A 15083-nucleotide genomic window follows, 5' to 3' on the forward strand; every position below is an offset into this window, starting at 1 on the left:
ATATATATATATATAAACTACATAGTGAAAAAACAGACATTTTCTATGTTTTAACTGTTATCGTTACTTAACTCGACTAAATACACTATTAGATTAGCACTCGGTTCATGGTCACATATTATTGACTTAATATGTGCTGGAAGTTCCGGTTTCACTATATGAACATGACCTACTTTGAAACGCACAGGGTGACCTGTATTTTTCCCGGGATGAAGCTGATGCAACTCCACCCCGCCCATATTTCATAATCAAGCATCTCAATTGGTCAGAGACTCCGAGTATGTCTGTCGTGATTGGTCCTCTTTGATGTCTGCTGCTGCTCTGAGCTCACATGTGGGCTGAGAAAAAGGAAGCCACGTTGACACAAAAAAACTGGTGTTTTTTGTGTGTTTTTTTGACACCGGGAAAGGGCGGTCACATCGACACTTTATATCCATCAACGCAGAAACATCAGTTGGAGCGTCTGGATAAGGTATCTGAGCATGTTTAATATGTATCCGCCATGTTTCTCTGTCATTTATGAGTGTAAATCTAGCTAAAAAAAAGTTAGCTGGGAAGGGAGCTCAACGGCTAGCTAATGGCTTTATCATTTCAATAAGGATAACGCTTCATAGATTAACGCCCCCTAATAGTTGCTAATTGGTTGTGTAAGTCAGTATTTAACACTGAAAACATGTGAAATCGTGGTTTACCTGGATTTGTACACTGCAGACACAAACTCAGTGCCTTTAGCTCCGTGCACATTCAAATAAAGGCTGAGAGTATTTGTATGATATACGGCATTTAGATGGGTTTTATTTAGATGTAAAGCTCACTGTAAATCAGTAACTGCACTCATATCCTGCTGGAGTCAGCCATGGGTGCTGGAAGAGTGTCAGATGAGTCTTTGGCCATCATTTGTTGTCCGGGCCAGCTCCAGGACGTTTTCTCTCTGCTAGTCAGGCGTAAAATGTGAAAAGTCTGATGGACTGAGATGACTGTCCCCCCTCCTCCACTGTAGGACAGAAGTGCCACATCATGAGTGTTGGATTCATTGGAGCGGGCCAGCTGGCTCATGCACTGGTGAAGGGCTTCACTGCTGCAGGTGATATGAGTCTTTTAGCTCTTTTTCTCCACTTTGTCCGTCTTTCTTGTGACTCTGGGCCTCAGTAAGGACTTATTTTACAGCTGTTATTTATTCCTCTGCTTCCACCTGTCACCAGGTGTGATCGCCACACACAGGATTACAGCGAGCTCCCCAGACACAGACCTGCCCACGGTATCGGGGCTGAGGGTGAGAAGTTTCCACATAGTTATTGTGATATCACCTGTCCTTCCCCGCCTCTTCACGTCTTAACATCTGCAGTTTTCATGACAAGTACCCCTGTCTTTTTTCCTCTTTTCCTGTAGAAAATGGGAGTGAACCTGACAACAAGTAACAAAGAGACCGTCAACAAGAGTGATGTGCTCTTTTTGGCTGTAAAGCCCCACATTATCCCCTTCGTTCTGGATGAGATTGGGCCAGACATCGAGGACCGTCATCTCATAGTGTCTTGTGCTGCAGGTGTTACCATAAGCTCCATAGAAAAGGTGAGCATTGCTCTCTTAGTTCAGTTTTTCAATTAAAGGGGCTGTACCGGCACTAATAAATAGATATAAACTAAAATATGAATAATGTTGCATTAAAAAGTATTTACAGCATGTTCTCTATGTGGATGATTGCATGTCTGTAATTTTCCTGGGAGTAAATTTAATAGAGAGACCATGATTTGAGTTAAGTTTGATAAAGTAGGTCTTTGTTGTACTTTGAAAGGAGGAAACGTACACACTTAAATGCTCCAAATGTGTTTTACATCTCCTTACTTGTTTCTTGCATATCACTAAGTTAAATTAAGCTGCTCTGGTGTGATTTCAAACACGTCTCATTTACTGACATCGCCTACATTTCCTATTAATTTTACAGAAGCTGCTTCAGTACCGCTCAGCTCCTAAAGTCATGAGGTGTATGACAAACACTCCAGTGGTGGTGAAAGAGGGAGCTACAGTGTATGCCACTGGGACACATGCAGAGGTAAAGAGGGATGAATCGCCTCGTGTTTATTGTCAGAAAAGATAAGATGTATGATCAGGTAGTGGGATTTCAGTTTTATTTTAACCCCATTAACATACATTTTGTCACTGTGGCATTTTTATCAAGGTGGAGGATGGGAAATTACTGGAGCAGCTGATGGCCAGCGTAGGCTTCTGCACGGAAGTGGAGGAGGACCTCATTGATGCTGTCACCGGTCTGAGTGGCAGCGGACCTGCCTACGTAAGTCACTTCGGGGGTGGTTTTGTTTCCCGGAAGGATGACTGTAAAGTCTGATGGATCCAGGTTTTGGCTATTACAGTGAGGCCTGGCACAGATGAAATAATCTGAGTAATCCTTCATCCTAAAATAGACTACATTGGAGCCTGGTGCAGAATTCATTCATTAAAGAGGACCTGTTATGCTCATTTTCTATTCTAGCCCATTATGACTCTGCTAGAATAGGTTTTTGTGCGTAAAAATGTTTCTATGCCTCCAAAGAAGTTGTAGTCTTTCCCAAATAGAAAATCACCAGCAATCTGATAAACGTAACCCTTTTTTAAAAAAGTTATTCTTGTTTTATTTGCTCAAGGTTAAATACATTATCTCCAGACAGCCAGTAGATTTCAGGTAACAGTGACATCTTGACTATATGTGGACATGTGATGCATATGTGGGGTGTGAGCCCCCCTAAGGACAAGCTTGAGCCAGATAAAGGGGTTCAGTTAATAATTAATAAGTTATTCCCTTTAAACTGTGCTTTTATCTAAATCCTCAGTTCACCCACTGTCTGAAAGGAGCCGTTTTAGATCCCTGTTAGTTAAACAAGATCTGGTATTCTCATTTCCAGATCTCTATTTCTTTCTTATGGGACTCCAAGTAGTAATAGTTATGCATGATGGAAATACAAAGTTTGTTTATCAGGCCCACTGTACAGTCTAAAAAAAAAACCCCTCTTAGCTTCTGGGCTGAACTTTTGTAATCGGTATTTGATCAGTATAAAACCAACCAGACAGCGTCGGCCGCTGTGCCAGACACAAGTGTACGATCATGTCAGTTTTTATCGCAATTTCAGTTATTTATCAGTACAGATGCTTAGAGATTTACACATTATACAGAGGGAGATGTTGCAACACTTTGAAAAGATGAGACTTCCTGGAACAAAAAACAACTTTGAAAAGAGAAAAAATGTATTTGGTTCCAGGTCTGACTTCCTCCCCTTTTTATACCACCAATGATGTCGAGATTTTGTACTATACTACAGCGAGTACTCGCACCCTCAGCACTGGTATTTATGATACAGAGCAACATCACTGTAAACATAACACCTTTTTAAAAAGTGTGTTATTGTTTTATTTGCTCAAGCTCCACTCCAGCTCCTCTGCAACCCTGAACTGGATAAGGAGAAGAAAATTGATAAATGGGTAATAGATCCCCTTTAAAATTTTGCTGCATCCTTTGTCTTACAGTGTGTCTTAAGAGGAATTTATTTATTTTTTTATCAAACCACCCTCTCCATTTTGCACTCAGAGCTACTGGGATTTATGTGGATTGATGCAGGAATGATCTGATACGCTGTATTTTTCGAAGACTGGTTGCTATTACTTCTGCTTATCTTCAGCTGTCAGGCTTCACAGCCTGGTCTGAAACTAATCATTAGCCTTTGATAAATTATTTAGTCTATAAGATGTCAAAAATAATGATGTGAAGCGTTCGATTCATGACAGGATGTTGAGAAAAGTAAGCACTTCTTCATAGATGTAAGCAGAAAATGTCTCTTTTTCTGATTAGGTTGATTCAAGAACACATTGTTTTGGCTTCGTACCTGCTAGTCACGACTGCGCTGACTGTTTAGAAACCTTTGCGTGTTCACTGTTTTTCAGTGACTGGTAATATTGTGCACATGGTCTCAAGCTTGAGGTCTAGATAAAGGAAAAAATATTGGCAGGTGTGTATGTATATATCCTCTCCATATAAAGGACCTTTCGTGTTTGTGCTGTTGTGGTATTTTTGGGCAGTTTTGTCATATCCTGTCCTTGGTAATTACCTGTAGTGCCACGAGTGTGTTTCCAAATTTCAGTCCTCTCTGCTTTCGAAAATGTCACATCAAATTTCGTGTGTAGCAGGCCGATGTAAGCACTGGTGGAGGAAATCAAGAGTAATGTGTCTTTGGCTGATGTCTGCATAGAATCTGAGCTTTAGCAGAGATCTTGTAAGAAAGCGGACTTGAAAAATCCTGACTTGAAATCTTTGCAGATTTGTTTTTCTTCTTGAACGATGGTGTTGGTGTTAGAAGTAAAACGTTCATGGGGAAAGAGGTGTTTAAAAACTTTTGTAGATGTTTTGTATTAGATTTGAGTGTTGATTCTTTACAAGCAGTTTAATTCCAGTGATAAACAGAACATAAAAGCTTTAAAGTTACTTCCAAAATGAGTCACTAGGGGCGTTTAAAAAGGCATGCCTTTGGCACGACTTGCTTGTAGTGGGACTCTGGCTTTGGGCAGGTATTTCTAAATACATTTGAAGGGCTCTGAGGACTGTGCAGCACCGTCCAAAGACATACAGTTTCTGGGGATAGGTTGATTGATTAATCCAAATTGCCCATAGGTATGAATGCGGGAGTGAATGTGAGTGCGAATGGTTGTCTGTCTATGTGAGTTAGCCCTGCGACAGACTGGCGACCTGTCCAGGGTGTACCCTGCCTCTCGCCCTGTGACAGCTGGGATAGGCTCCAGCGCCCCCCATGACCCTGAAAAGGATAAGCGGAAGCGAATGGATGGACGGGCTCTGAGGATTATTTTCTTTTTTCTGAGCTGGCTGTTCAACAGCATATTGTAAAAACTAGTTCTGGGAGAGCATTTAGTTTCCTGCCTCACACTATACATATTTAGTGGAATGTAAAGAATAAAGGAGAAGCGTAAGAAAACTAATCAGTAGCTTAAATTGATCTCTACCCTCACTTGTAGTTTGTTGTCTGTCATTGTTTCCTTCACCATCCAAGAAGTCAAGGCAGATGGTTGTGTCTCCCTGTTATTCATTCTGCTGTTAAAAGGGAGTTCTTCCTCCCTACTGTCGCCAAGTACAACTCACAGTCGATCTTCTTACCTTATATTATAATGCACTTTGAGATCACTGTTATGAACCGATGCTGCAGGAATAAAACTGAATTGAACTGTGAGGAAAAAATAACATTGTGCAGTGCAACTACTGCCTCATGTCTTCTATTGTTGTGGTGCTGCTGGCCAGTTTAGAACTAGTTGGATACATTTCTGCCTCCCAAAAATATTTTCCATGGCACTGGCACCAAATTAATACGAGAGGCTACGACAAGAAATGGACAGATGATTTGCAGATGAGGCTCGCAGACTGTGTCCACCATGATTTTATTCCTTCCTCAACTTTTTCTGCGTACTGTTATGTAACATTGTATTTCTCAAATCTGTTGAAATGTGGGCTGGCTCTCAAAATAAGCCAAGGGCGGAATGGCTCTCGTCTGAAACGGGCCAGGTGATGGTGAATTTTTGTGATGGGTTTAGATGCTTTAAAGACATGTTGATGACTTTCTTGTTGCTTAAAATAATAGAAAATGTTGTGTTTATACAGGCGTTCACAGCCCTGGATGCTCTCGCAGACGGAGGAGTGAAGATGGGACTGCCGAGGAGGCTCGCTGTCAGACTTGGAGCTCAGGCCCTGTTGGTCAGTAGTGCTAAATCTGTGTGTCACATTCAGGTCTCGTCTGTTGCACTTATTCTAAATATTAAGTTTCCTTGATCTGCTACGCTGCATGTTTGGAGGCAACAAAATTATTAAGCTTGATTTGTTGTTTTCAGTGCATCCAGCAATTTTGCCGTCTGATAACTGCTGACTTTTGTTCAACGAAAAAATAATGAAACCCAAGAAAAATAAACACCTGCGGGGCACTCGGGCTTGCCAAAAGAGGAGGAAAAGAAGAAGAAAAGGATATATTTTGATCCTGCAGCTCTTTTTCTGCAGGGTCTGCACAAATTTTAAATTGCTCTTTTTAACATTAAACTTAAATGTAGTTTGATTCTGTTTATACGGCGCTGTTGGGATGTGATTAGGCTTTGGCAGTTTATCAGAGACATTACTGAAAATTACTCATTTCAGTTTTTGTTATCATGGCAGTTGCTTCAGGCTTCGTGCGTGTGTGTGTGTGTGTGTGTGTGTGTGTGTGTGTGTGTGTGTGTGTGTGTGTGTGTGCTTACAAGTTAGATGTTATTATGAATTGTTTTCTACACATTACTTGAATGGGCTGCACAGATACATCTGGGGACTCATTTGGCCTTTTTTAAAAAAGTAAAATAAAAATGTATCTTTTTTAGCCCTTTAGTTGAACAATAGCATCCACAGTTGATTTACTCGAGGATAACTCCTTAGTCTTTTATTGAATGGGCTAACCCATCCAATCTCATGGTTTTGTTTTGGGGGTTTTTTGGTGGGGGGGGGATCTTTTCACCGCTGACTCGCTGGCGGGGGGCTATTGTGTCGATATCATGTAGCTGCTTCTTCGCCCCATGTTTGGATGGGCTCCATCGCCTTTGTTTTATATTGCAGTTGGCAATGAGCTCATTTGAGCTCCTAAACAGAGCCTGGTTCTTGTGCTGTTACCCTGAGCTTTGTAAGGCTGCACAGCAGAACAAGGACTGCTGTTGACGTATGCAGCCCAAGACGATTGTATTCCAAGTTATGTATTTTTGGGGGGTGGGTTGTTTTTTTGTTTGTTTTTGTAGCCTTTATTGTACAGAAAGTAGGGACAGAGCCGGGAGGAATGACATGCAGGGAAGAATCAAACCCCGAGCCCCTGCAGCATTTCGGCGTACGGTTCGCTCACTCGACCACGTGAGTTAAAACAACACAGAGTTTGTGTTGAGCTGAAGAATTAGAGACAGTTCTTGGATTGAAGGGTAATGATATTGCTCTTTTTTTTTTTCTTTTTTTTAAGTGGTGTTAATTTGTTTCTTAGTCAGTAAATTAAGAGAAATGGTAACCAACCAATCATCCAAGGTGTCATTCAAATATTCCCTGTACACCAGCATGGTGCCAGAAAAATATTTGGCTGGGGCCATCAAATGTGTTTCTGCATTGCATACGTGCTCCATTTACAACAGAAGTGACACAGGATAAAACAGATCAGCAGAATTTGGAAACGATAAGGGAGAGAAGACGCTGAGAAGCAGGAGGTTAAAGCTTCACAACCCCTAGTGGCATACAGAGCAACTTTATTATTTGAGCTACACCTCAGACTTTATTCTCTTGTCCATGCTCTGTAGAAATGGATGCCAACACCTGCACTGTTTCTGCAATACCTCCTTTATTTTTACATATTTCTCACGTCCCCGTTTCACTTTCAGGGAGCAGCAAAGATGCTGCTTGAGTCGGAGCAACACCCCGGCCAGCTGAAGGACAATGTGTGCTCACCAGGGGGCGCCACCATCCACGCCCTGCACTTTCTGGAAAGTGGTGGCTTCCGCAGCCTCCTTATCAACGCAGTGGAGGCTTCTTGCATCAGGACACGGTGCGAAAATCAGAAAGTCGTTAAAAAAAATGTTTAAAAATTGCAACTGTATATTTCTCATTTGACCCATTTTCCCATTCACTCCACTTTTCGTCCTGACTCAGTTTTGTGATATTTTAAATTGTGTGTCTTTATCCTTTAGTTATAGTTATCATGGCACACACAGACAACCCTTCATTTTTACTGTACTGACATTAGTATTTCTCTTGTCCTTGCAGAGAGCTGCAGTACCTGGCAGACCAGGAGCGCATCTCTCCAGCAGCCATTAAGAAAACCACGTTGGACAAAGTGCTGCAGCAGCCTGGAGTCACAGTCGGTGGAGTGGCTAATGGGAACGGCAAATCAGGGCTGAGCTTATTCAATAATCGCGGCTCTGGGCTCAAGAAGAAGAACTGAGTACACAGAGTGGCAGACACACACACACACACAAAGACACACAAACACGTTACAAGTTTAAGTGTGCCGGCACGTGCACATGTGGACCTTCATGCTGTACATCTATTCAGCCATAGAATTTCAAAGACAGACTCAGGACTGCTCCGAAATCGAATCCAAATGACTTTGCAAAATTATTTATTGATACTTGATTGACGTGCGGACAGCGGACCTCGTGATGACATCGCCACATTACACACAAGCACAGATGTGCTTGTGCACGCTGCTCACAGTTATCGCCTTATGTTGTGATGTGGGATTGCTGTATGCATACACTCACTGAAGAGCAAAAGTGCATTAACAATCTGTCTGTCTGTGCTTTAGCTCTACGGTCTCTGGGGCTGTTAAACAGTAATGACCCAGTGGGCCATCATGAGGTCCTGGTGCACGCCAGGCAGCAGATGGTTGCAACATCAAGCTGTTAATGTACGTCTTAAATGTGTGTCTTTAAAAAAGAAATGAAACAATGTAAATCATCATGTACCAAATAATTATCATTTCTCTTTGTCTGACAGTGTTACAAAGACTGTTGTCTGTCACATATAAACACTTAAGGACATTCAAAGATCATTTCAAACTGTTATACCTCTGACTTCAGCATTGCTGTGCTTTGTAAAACCCAAAGGCACTAATTAATGTATTTTTCTTTTTTTAATGGAGAACAATGTGATGTTCCTATATGGAAGGGCAACAAGAAAGCTTAAATCATCTACACAGTGCATCACAGATCATATGGATTATAATGGAAAGGTATTAGGCTTGCAATCAGCTGGTCCTGTTTACTTCAGTATTGCTCTCTGAATTTTTACCCCCATAATGTTACATATAATGTCTATTTTACCTGGTGCATCAGCCACTGAATTGGTATGCAAGTCAAAAAGTTGATATTAAAGAAACAGAATCTGTTTTCTTTGTTCATCCTCTTTTTTTTTTTTTTTTTCCTTCCCTGTTTCCCGAACGCCATTATGCATGTTTCATTTTTATAGTTTACGCTTATGTCCATTAGCTGGTAATTAATGTGCACCCTGGCCTCCAGATGGCGTCCTCTGATCAATGTGACCCATTTAAGTGCGCCTGTAAAGAGCAAATTACCGTCTTCACGCTGCTGCCTGTTACTAGAGGCTTAAAAATCAACCTTAATATAGCATCAAATATAACTAAACCACCTCCCTTATTGGAAAAGAGCATTAGCTGTAGTGCTACAATTACATGTTTTATACAATCTCCATTCTAAACTGTCCCCGTGTCGCGTATCATGTCCTCTCGTAGGTCACCGCCTTCTGAATTCTTTCCCAATCAGATCTCTGTGTGGTAAATTTAGACCTTGTGTGTGCTTTAAATAATGAGAGGTAGACCGGTGTTTCCTTGCTGGCCTCGAGATGCATTGTGATTGGTTGTTTGAAGAGGAAACGCACTCCAATTTTAGACACCTTCTGTTAGCAAGACTTATGACCAAAGGGTGGGGACGTGGTTTTCTCTCCAGATTCAGTCCTCGTGTGTCCTTAGTCCTCGACGAGATCAGAGACATGAGTGGGGTGGAGCAGGTGATGGTAGGCTACTAAAAGTACCACTTAAAGCTACGGAGGACCAAACCTGCCAAAATAGAAAAAATAAATAAATAAATTCTCAGTGAGAAATAGTTTTAGGATTAAATGTACCAGATATGCACAAAGCTATAAACTTAGACATGAGTTTATTCAAAAATGTTGAATAAATTATTATTTTCGAAATATTTTTAATGAATCTCAACATGCTAAAAGACTATTACTGATTATGAATGTGTAAATGTTTAGTGTTTATTGATGTGGAGCTTGTTAGATTGATCAGTTCAGTGGTTCCCAGCGAAGCGTCTAACCAGAAAGCGGTTAGCTCTAAGAGGTCATGAGATATTCTGTAATAGTTTATCACCCAAAAATCTGCATCACTTGTCAGATTTCCCTGTATTCAGAGAGTGGCGCAAGCCCTAAACTGAATTCACTTTTCGTGCGCGTTATTAGTGTATTACTCATTTTTTCTGCCTGTGTGTGTATTTTGTGAAGTTCTAATTTACACTGCTGTTAGTAACCGGGTTGGTTATTAGTTAAATGAATTAACCTGTGTTCAGAAATTGGATCACTCTTAAACGATCCTCCCAAATAACCTCAAACTCCCATTTGTGCTTTTTCTAGTGATTCCCCCCCATACAACCAAAAATGAAGCCCAGTTAATACTCATAGAACTGGAGTTACGTCCAGTAACTATTTTTCAAGCAGAATTTCTTTACAAAATGTTTGTTTTTGATGGATGATGCTCTCATACAGACAATTTTAACCAATAAATAAATTCTACACTCATCAGTTATTTTATCAGGTTATTCAGCTGTTCACCTTCTTGTTAACACAAATATCCAATCAGCCAATGACATGGCAGCATCTCAATGTATTTAGGTATGTAGACATGGTCAAGATGAACTGGTGAAATTCACATCGGGACCATGTGGGTATTAGATGCCTCGGTTTTGTGTTGTGTTTTGTCCTGCAGGAGCTAACTGGAGGGTAAAAAGCCTCATAAGTTCTACACTGGCCCAGTGAGTTACTCCTTCCTGCAGACTCTTACCACCGGCTGCTCTTTAGTTTCTTTCTTCTGTTTTTTGCAGACACTGCTACTCATCCATACATTCTTTGCATCACTGTCTTGCCCATAAATGCAAGTTCTTATAAGTCTAATAAGTTTTTGTAAATGAATTCCCATGTTTTTAAGTCTCGTCTCCCATTCCTTGTCACAGTCTGTGAGGTCCACTGTGACATGAGTCAAGCATGCATAAATATAACAGTGAGTGACCAAAATAAATTAACTCTTTGGCTTACAGAGATTTTCCACAAAGAAAAAAAAATGAACAGGACATTATTTTCTTTGCCACCCAAATGTAAGTAATGGTTTCAGGCTGGAAACCCCTAGAAAAATGTTCTTGCATGTGCTAATTTGTCCTGCTTAGTAAATCTGGCCCTAAATATCGAGTTTTGAATTAGCTGATAGAAAAGGGCAGAAGTTCAGGTGCATTTCAGGAAATTAAGAGACAGTAGCTACTGCAGACTTCAGGTCTGTAAAGTACTTTTCCGATTTTTGGGCCCATCACTGCGCTCCAGGCTGCTACATTTTGGATTAACAAATGGCACTTTGTGTTGGAATGAGATAGGCCTGTGGGTGTATTCAGCCAATACACAGGTGCATAATGGCGAAGCAAAATGATGGAAGAAGGGTGATGGTTTGTGAAGAGCCATGTCCTCATTATAATTGAACAATTTATAGCTGTTGTAGGATTAGTTTATTTTCCTTAAACTAATACACACACCAGTGTCCCTTGATTAAATTGCGTCCCTCATGCTCTCAGCGGACTCTGGCTGTTTATTTGTGCGTGCAATGGTTTTTCTCTGCCGCTGAAGTGTCTTGGTAATCCCTCTTTTATTCCGTAAGGTTATTCTCCGCTTGCTCCCGCCGCTGTCCGTTAAGATTAGCCATTCCTGAAGAGACTTCCATTTGCTTCTCATTATTAGACTTCTGTTACCTTTCGTTGGTCGGGCGGCTTTCGGCGGCTCTCTTCCACCCAAGGTGAAGAGGATGTGCTCTGTGTCAATCATCTTGACACTGGCTGAGGGTCTAAGATGGCAGTTCAGTGGTAGTTAATCCTGAGTGGAAAGTTTGTGCATAGTGTGTGTATGCGTGTGTGCGCTCTCGCTCAGCATGGGATTTCCGTCCACAGGTAGGCCAGATGCTACCTGTCATCCCCATTCAATCAGTGTAATCACTGACCTTTGCAGTAACACGGTTGTTTGCATATTGTGTCAAGGCCAGGAGGAGTGCCAGAAACCAAGAGGAGTGGATAGATGGAACAAACATTCATTTAATCCTCTCCAAAATGATAAACTCACACAGACAAGCGAGTAAATAGGTGTTTGTTTTTCAAGTTCCTCTGTTTTTGCTTTCTGTGCACTCAAGTGTGGTGTCAGCAATCTGTGTGTGCAAGTGTGTGTGTTTGTGTGTGATCTGAGAGCTGATACAGTATCAGCTTTGTGCAGCTGTATGGTGAAACGGCCCCAGAAAGAGGAAACACTGACGGTTATCACACAGCCAGTGAATCTGCAGTATGGACTTCCCTCTATTGCCAACTTGCAAAGTACAGAGCGAAAGGATTCCTGGAAACGCTGACCTTTATTTACCTGATACTTATCAAGGAATCAGACAGGTGCACAGGTGTGTACATGATGTACCAAAAGCATTGATCAACCAGCTTTTTAGCACCCTCTCTACGGTTTTAGCAGTATTATATAGAAGTACACTTATTTGTTTTTTTATGTGTGTTGTTCTCATTAATAGCTTTCATATAGAACAAGAAGAGTAAAAACAAATAAAAATGAAAATAATCAAAATTACTTCCAATTTTACTCTCACCCTGTGGCTTGCAGGGTTGTTGTTGTTGTTTTTTTCATCTTTCCTCTCTTCAGAAGCTGAAAAAAAGCCCACTCCAATCCATTTTCTTCTGCTTATAAAATTCAGGGTTGTGGGAGGTTCTGGAGCGTACCCCAGTGATCACGGGGCAGGAGGCAGGGTACACCCTGGACAGTTCGTCAGTCTGCTGCAGGGCTGGCACAGAGAGACAGACAACCATGCGCACTCATATTCACACCTACGGTCAATTAACCTACATGCGTGTTTTTTGAACTGTTGGAGGAAGACAGCCACACAGGCTCATGGAGAAGATGCAAACACAAAGGGCCCAATATATTCTTTACTTAATGGGGGCAGATATATGTTTTCCTGCCCTACCTGCAGTAGATCTAAGCACCGCAATTTGAGAAGCACTGTTCTGACCCATCACAGTTTCAGCGTGTGTTAGAATGATCTTTTTTTGTGCTCCCACTGTCAAGACTCTCATTTTCTCATTCTCAATAATACATTTCAAAATCACATACTGTGAAAGCATAGGGTTAGCAGTTAGAGGTAGGGTGCTTCTTACAACTACTTAGTCATGGTTAAATGCATGAGTTAGTATAATCAGTTACTTTCCACCACTAGCTTTGTGGTTCAGGCGATCCGTTTTTGTGTGGTCCCCAAACCAGTGGAGGAGCAAGTAGGTAAAGCTTTTAATTAAATTAAAAAATAATGAATTTTCATTATGCAGACTGGCTTATTTCACACAAAATATACATATAATAATGCTGGATTTGGATTAGCATAATTTTAATATTTTTACTAAGAGTGGGGCTGCTTCGACATATAAAGAGCATTAACACTGTGTTTTTCCTTGATATCCTATACAAGGGCTCACATTTTCGTCAGCAGTCTTGGCATGGGTAGCTCTTAAATCTAATTCTACACTGACCTCATGTATATATTAGTCATTTTCATAACAACTCCCCCTCACCCCCCACCCCCCATTATTATGTTCACTTTCAGCAGCCTGGTAAAGATTTACTCCTCAAAGGCCTGTGCACGGCCAAGTGGAAATAATTGGTCAATGAATATGTAATACCAGCTATCCCCTATAAACTGAGTGGCATTATCTGGAAATAGGCTGCTAATATTGGCAGAGTGCTTCCTTGTCTTGCATGTGAAGTTGTTAATTCCTCAGAAATGCTAATGGATATTGATATACTAATGTACATCAGCCCTTAATTTTGTTTGTACTGTAAGCGAGGATTGGTAGCTCATGGCTGTTTTATGTGTTACAAAACAGGGAAGGAAGTGTTGCATGACTCTGACTACTGGTCAGACAGGTGCTCTTCTGCGGAGCAGAAAAGAGACAAAATCTCATGTGAGAGAGGCTAATATTTTAAACAGTGCAATTTATTATGACTTGGCTGATGGAAAAGGTGAGCCAGCGTGTCCAAGATTGCACTAAAGTAAGCATCAGTGAAAGCTTGAATTGTCAAAAAATAAATCCTCATTGAGTATAAGTTACACTCAATAAGAAATAATGTTTATATAACAAAAGTTGTGTTTTTCCAGTTTCATGGCTTTGCATGTCGTGGCCTTTTAAAGGTGACATGGCAGCAAACCATTAAAAAAAGCAACAAAAAACTGCAAATCACTATAGTTAGAACTGGATATTAAACACATTAAAAAAAATACTTTGCTCTTCTAGCCCAATATGTGTAGCACTGCAGTCAGTTTCTCTGGAAATTGACAAGCTAAGTCATTAATAATAATGCTGTGTCACATTGACACATCCTTTTTTTTCTTTTAAGAAGAAGAAGAAAAAAGAAAGAAGAACAAGTAAATGATTGTGATATGTCCCCATGAGAGTTAGATAAGGACTCAAACCTGTTTGAACTACTGCCTTAGAGCAAGCATTGCTTGCAAGACCATCAAGTTAGGGACAAAGAGACTCATTAAGAGGCATCATCATCACCATCATCATCACCATCATTTTGCCAAATACTATCGTCATGTGCAATATTAATTTGCTAATACAAGGCATAAATTTGAGAATTTTATATTGCGTGGTTCTCTGATACACACTCACTGGTTATTTGGTCAGGTCATTTGGTCATTTAGGCATGCAGACGTGGTCAAAACAAACTCCTAAAGTTCAAACTAAGCGTCAAAATGGGGCAGACAGGTGGTTTAGAAAGGCAGTGAGTTCACTGTACTCAAATGACCTCTGCGGTCACCAGATCTCAATCCAATAAAGTGCCTCTGGGATGTGGTGGAATGGGAGATTCACATCATGGATGTGAATGCAGCTAACAAATCTGCAGCAGCTGTGTGATGCTACCATGCTATCGTGGACCAAAATCCCAGAGCAATGTTTCCAGCATCTTGCTGAATTTGTGACATGAGGAATTAAGGCGAAGGTGTTACAAGCTGGTACAAGCAGGGTGTAACTTATTAAATGGCTGGTGAATGTGCAGGCTATATAAGCATGTTAATTACCCCCTTTCTTCTTTAGCACCTTACAGAATAGTGAACTAATTTGAGTGTATTTGGTACATTTCGTTACACATTCGTGCGTTTTCAAACTGGGGAAAAAAATAGAGAACCTCTTCTAAAAAGTGGCTGTATTTTGTAATTTTCTATTTTGTATTT

At 40.8% G+C, this 15083-nt stretch overlaps 1 protein-coding gene across 1 annotated transcript; it reads left to right on the forward strand.

Moving 5' to 3' along the window:
• The first annotated feature begins 314 nt into the window (after positions 1-314).
• Positions 315-8924, forward strand: pycr1b (pyrroline-5-carboxylate reductase 1b). Its single transcript, XM_084930598.1, has 9 exons — positions 315-472; positions 1001-1084; positions 1203-1273; positions 1390-1569; positions 1943-2050; positions 2177-2290; positions 5651-5743; positions 7420-7583; positions 7802-8924. The coding sequence occupies exons 2-9, from the start codon at positions 1018-1020 to the stop codon at positions 7977-7979; spliced, it is 975 nt and encodes a 324-aa protein (XP_084786724.1). The 5' UTR covers positions 315-472; positions 1001-1017; the 3' UTR covers positions 7980-8924.
• Positions 8925-15083: the final 6159 nt, after the last annotated feature.

This window comes from Perissodus microlepis, chromosome 6 (genome assembly GCF_051167445.1).
Source record: "Perissodus microlepis isolate ML-2025 ecotype Zambia chromosome 6, ASM5116744v1, whole genome shotgun sequence".
Lineage (NCBI taxonomy): Eukaryota > Metazoa > Chordata > Actinopteri > Cichliformes > Cichlidae > Perissodus > Perissodus microlepis.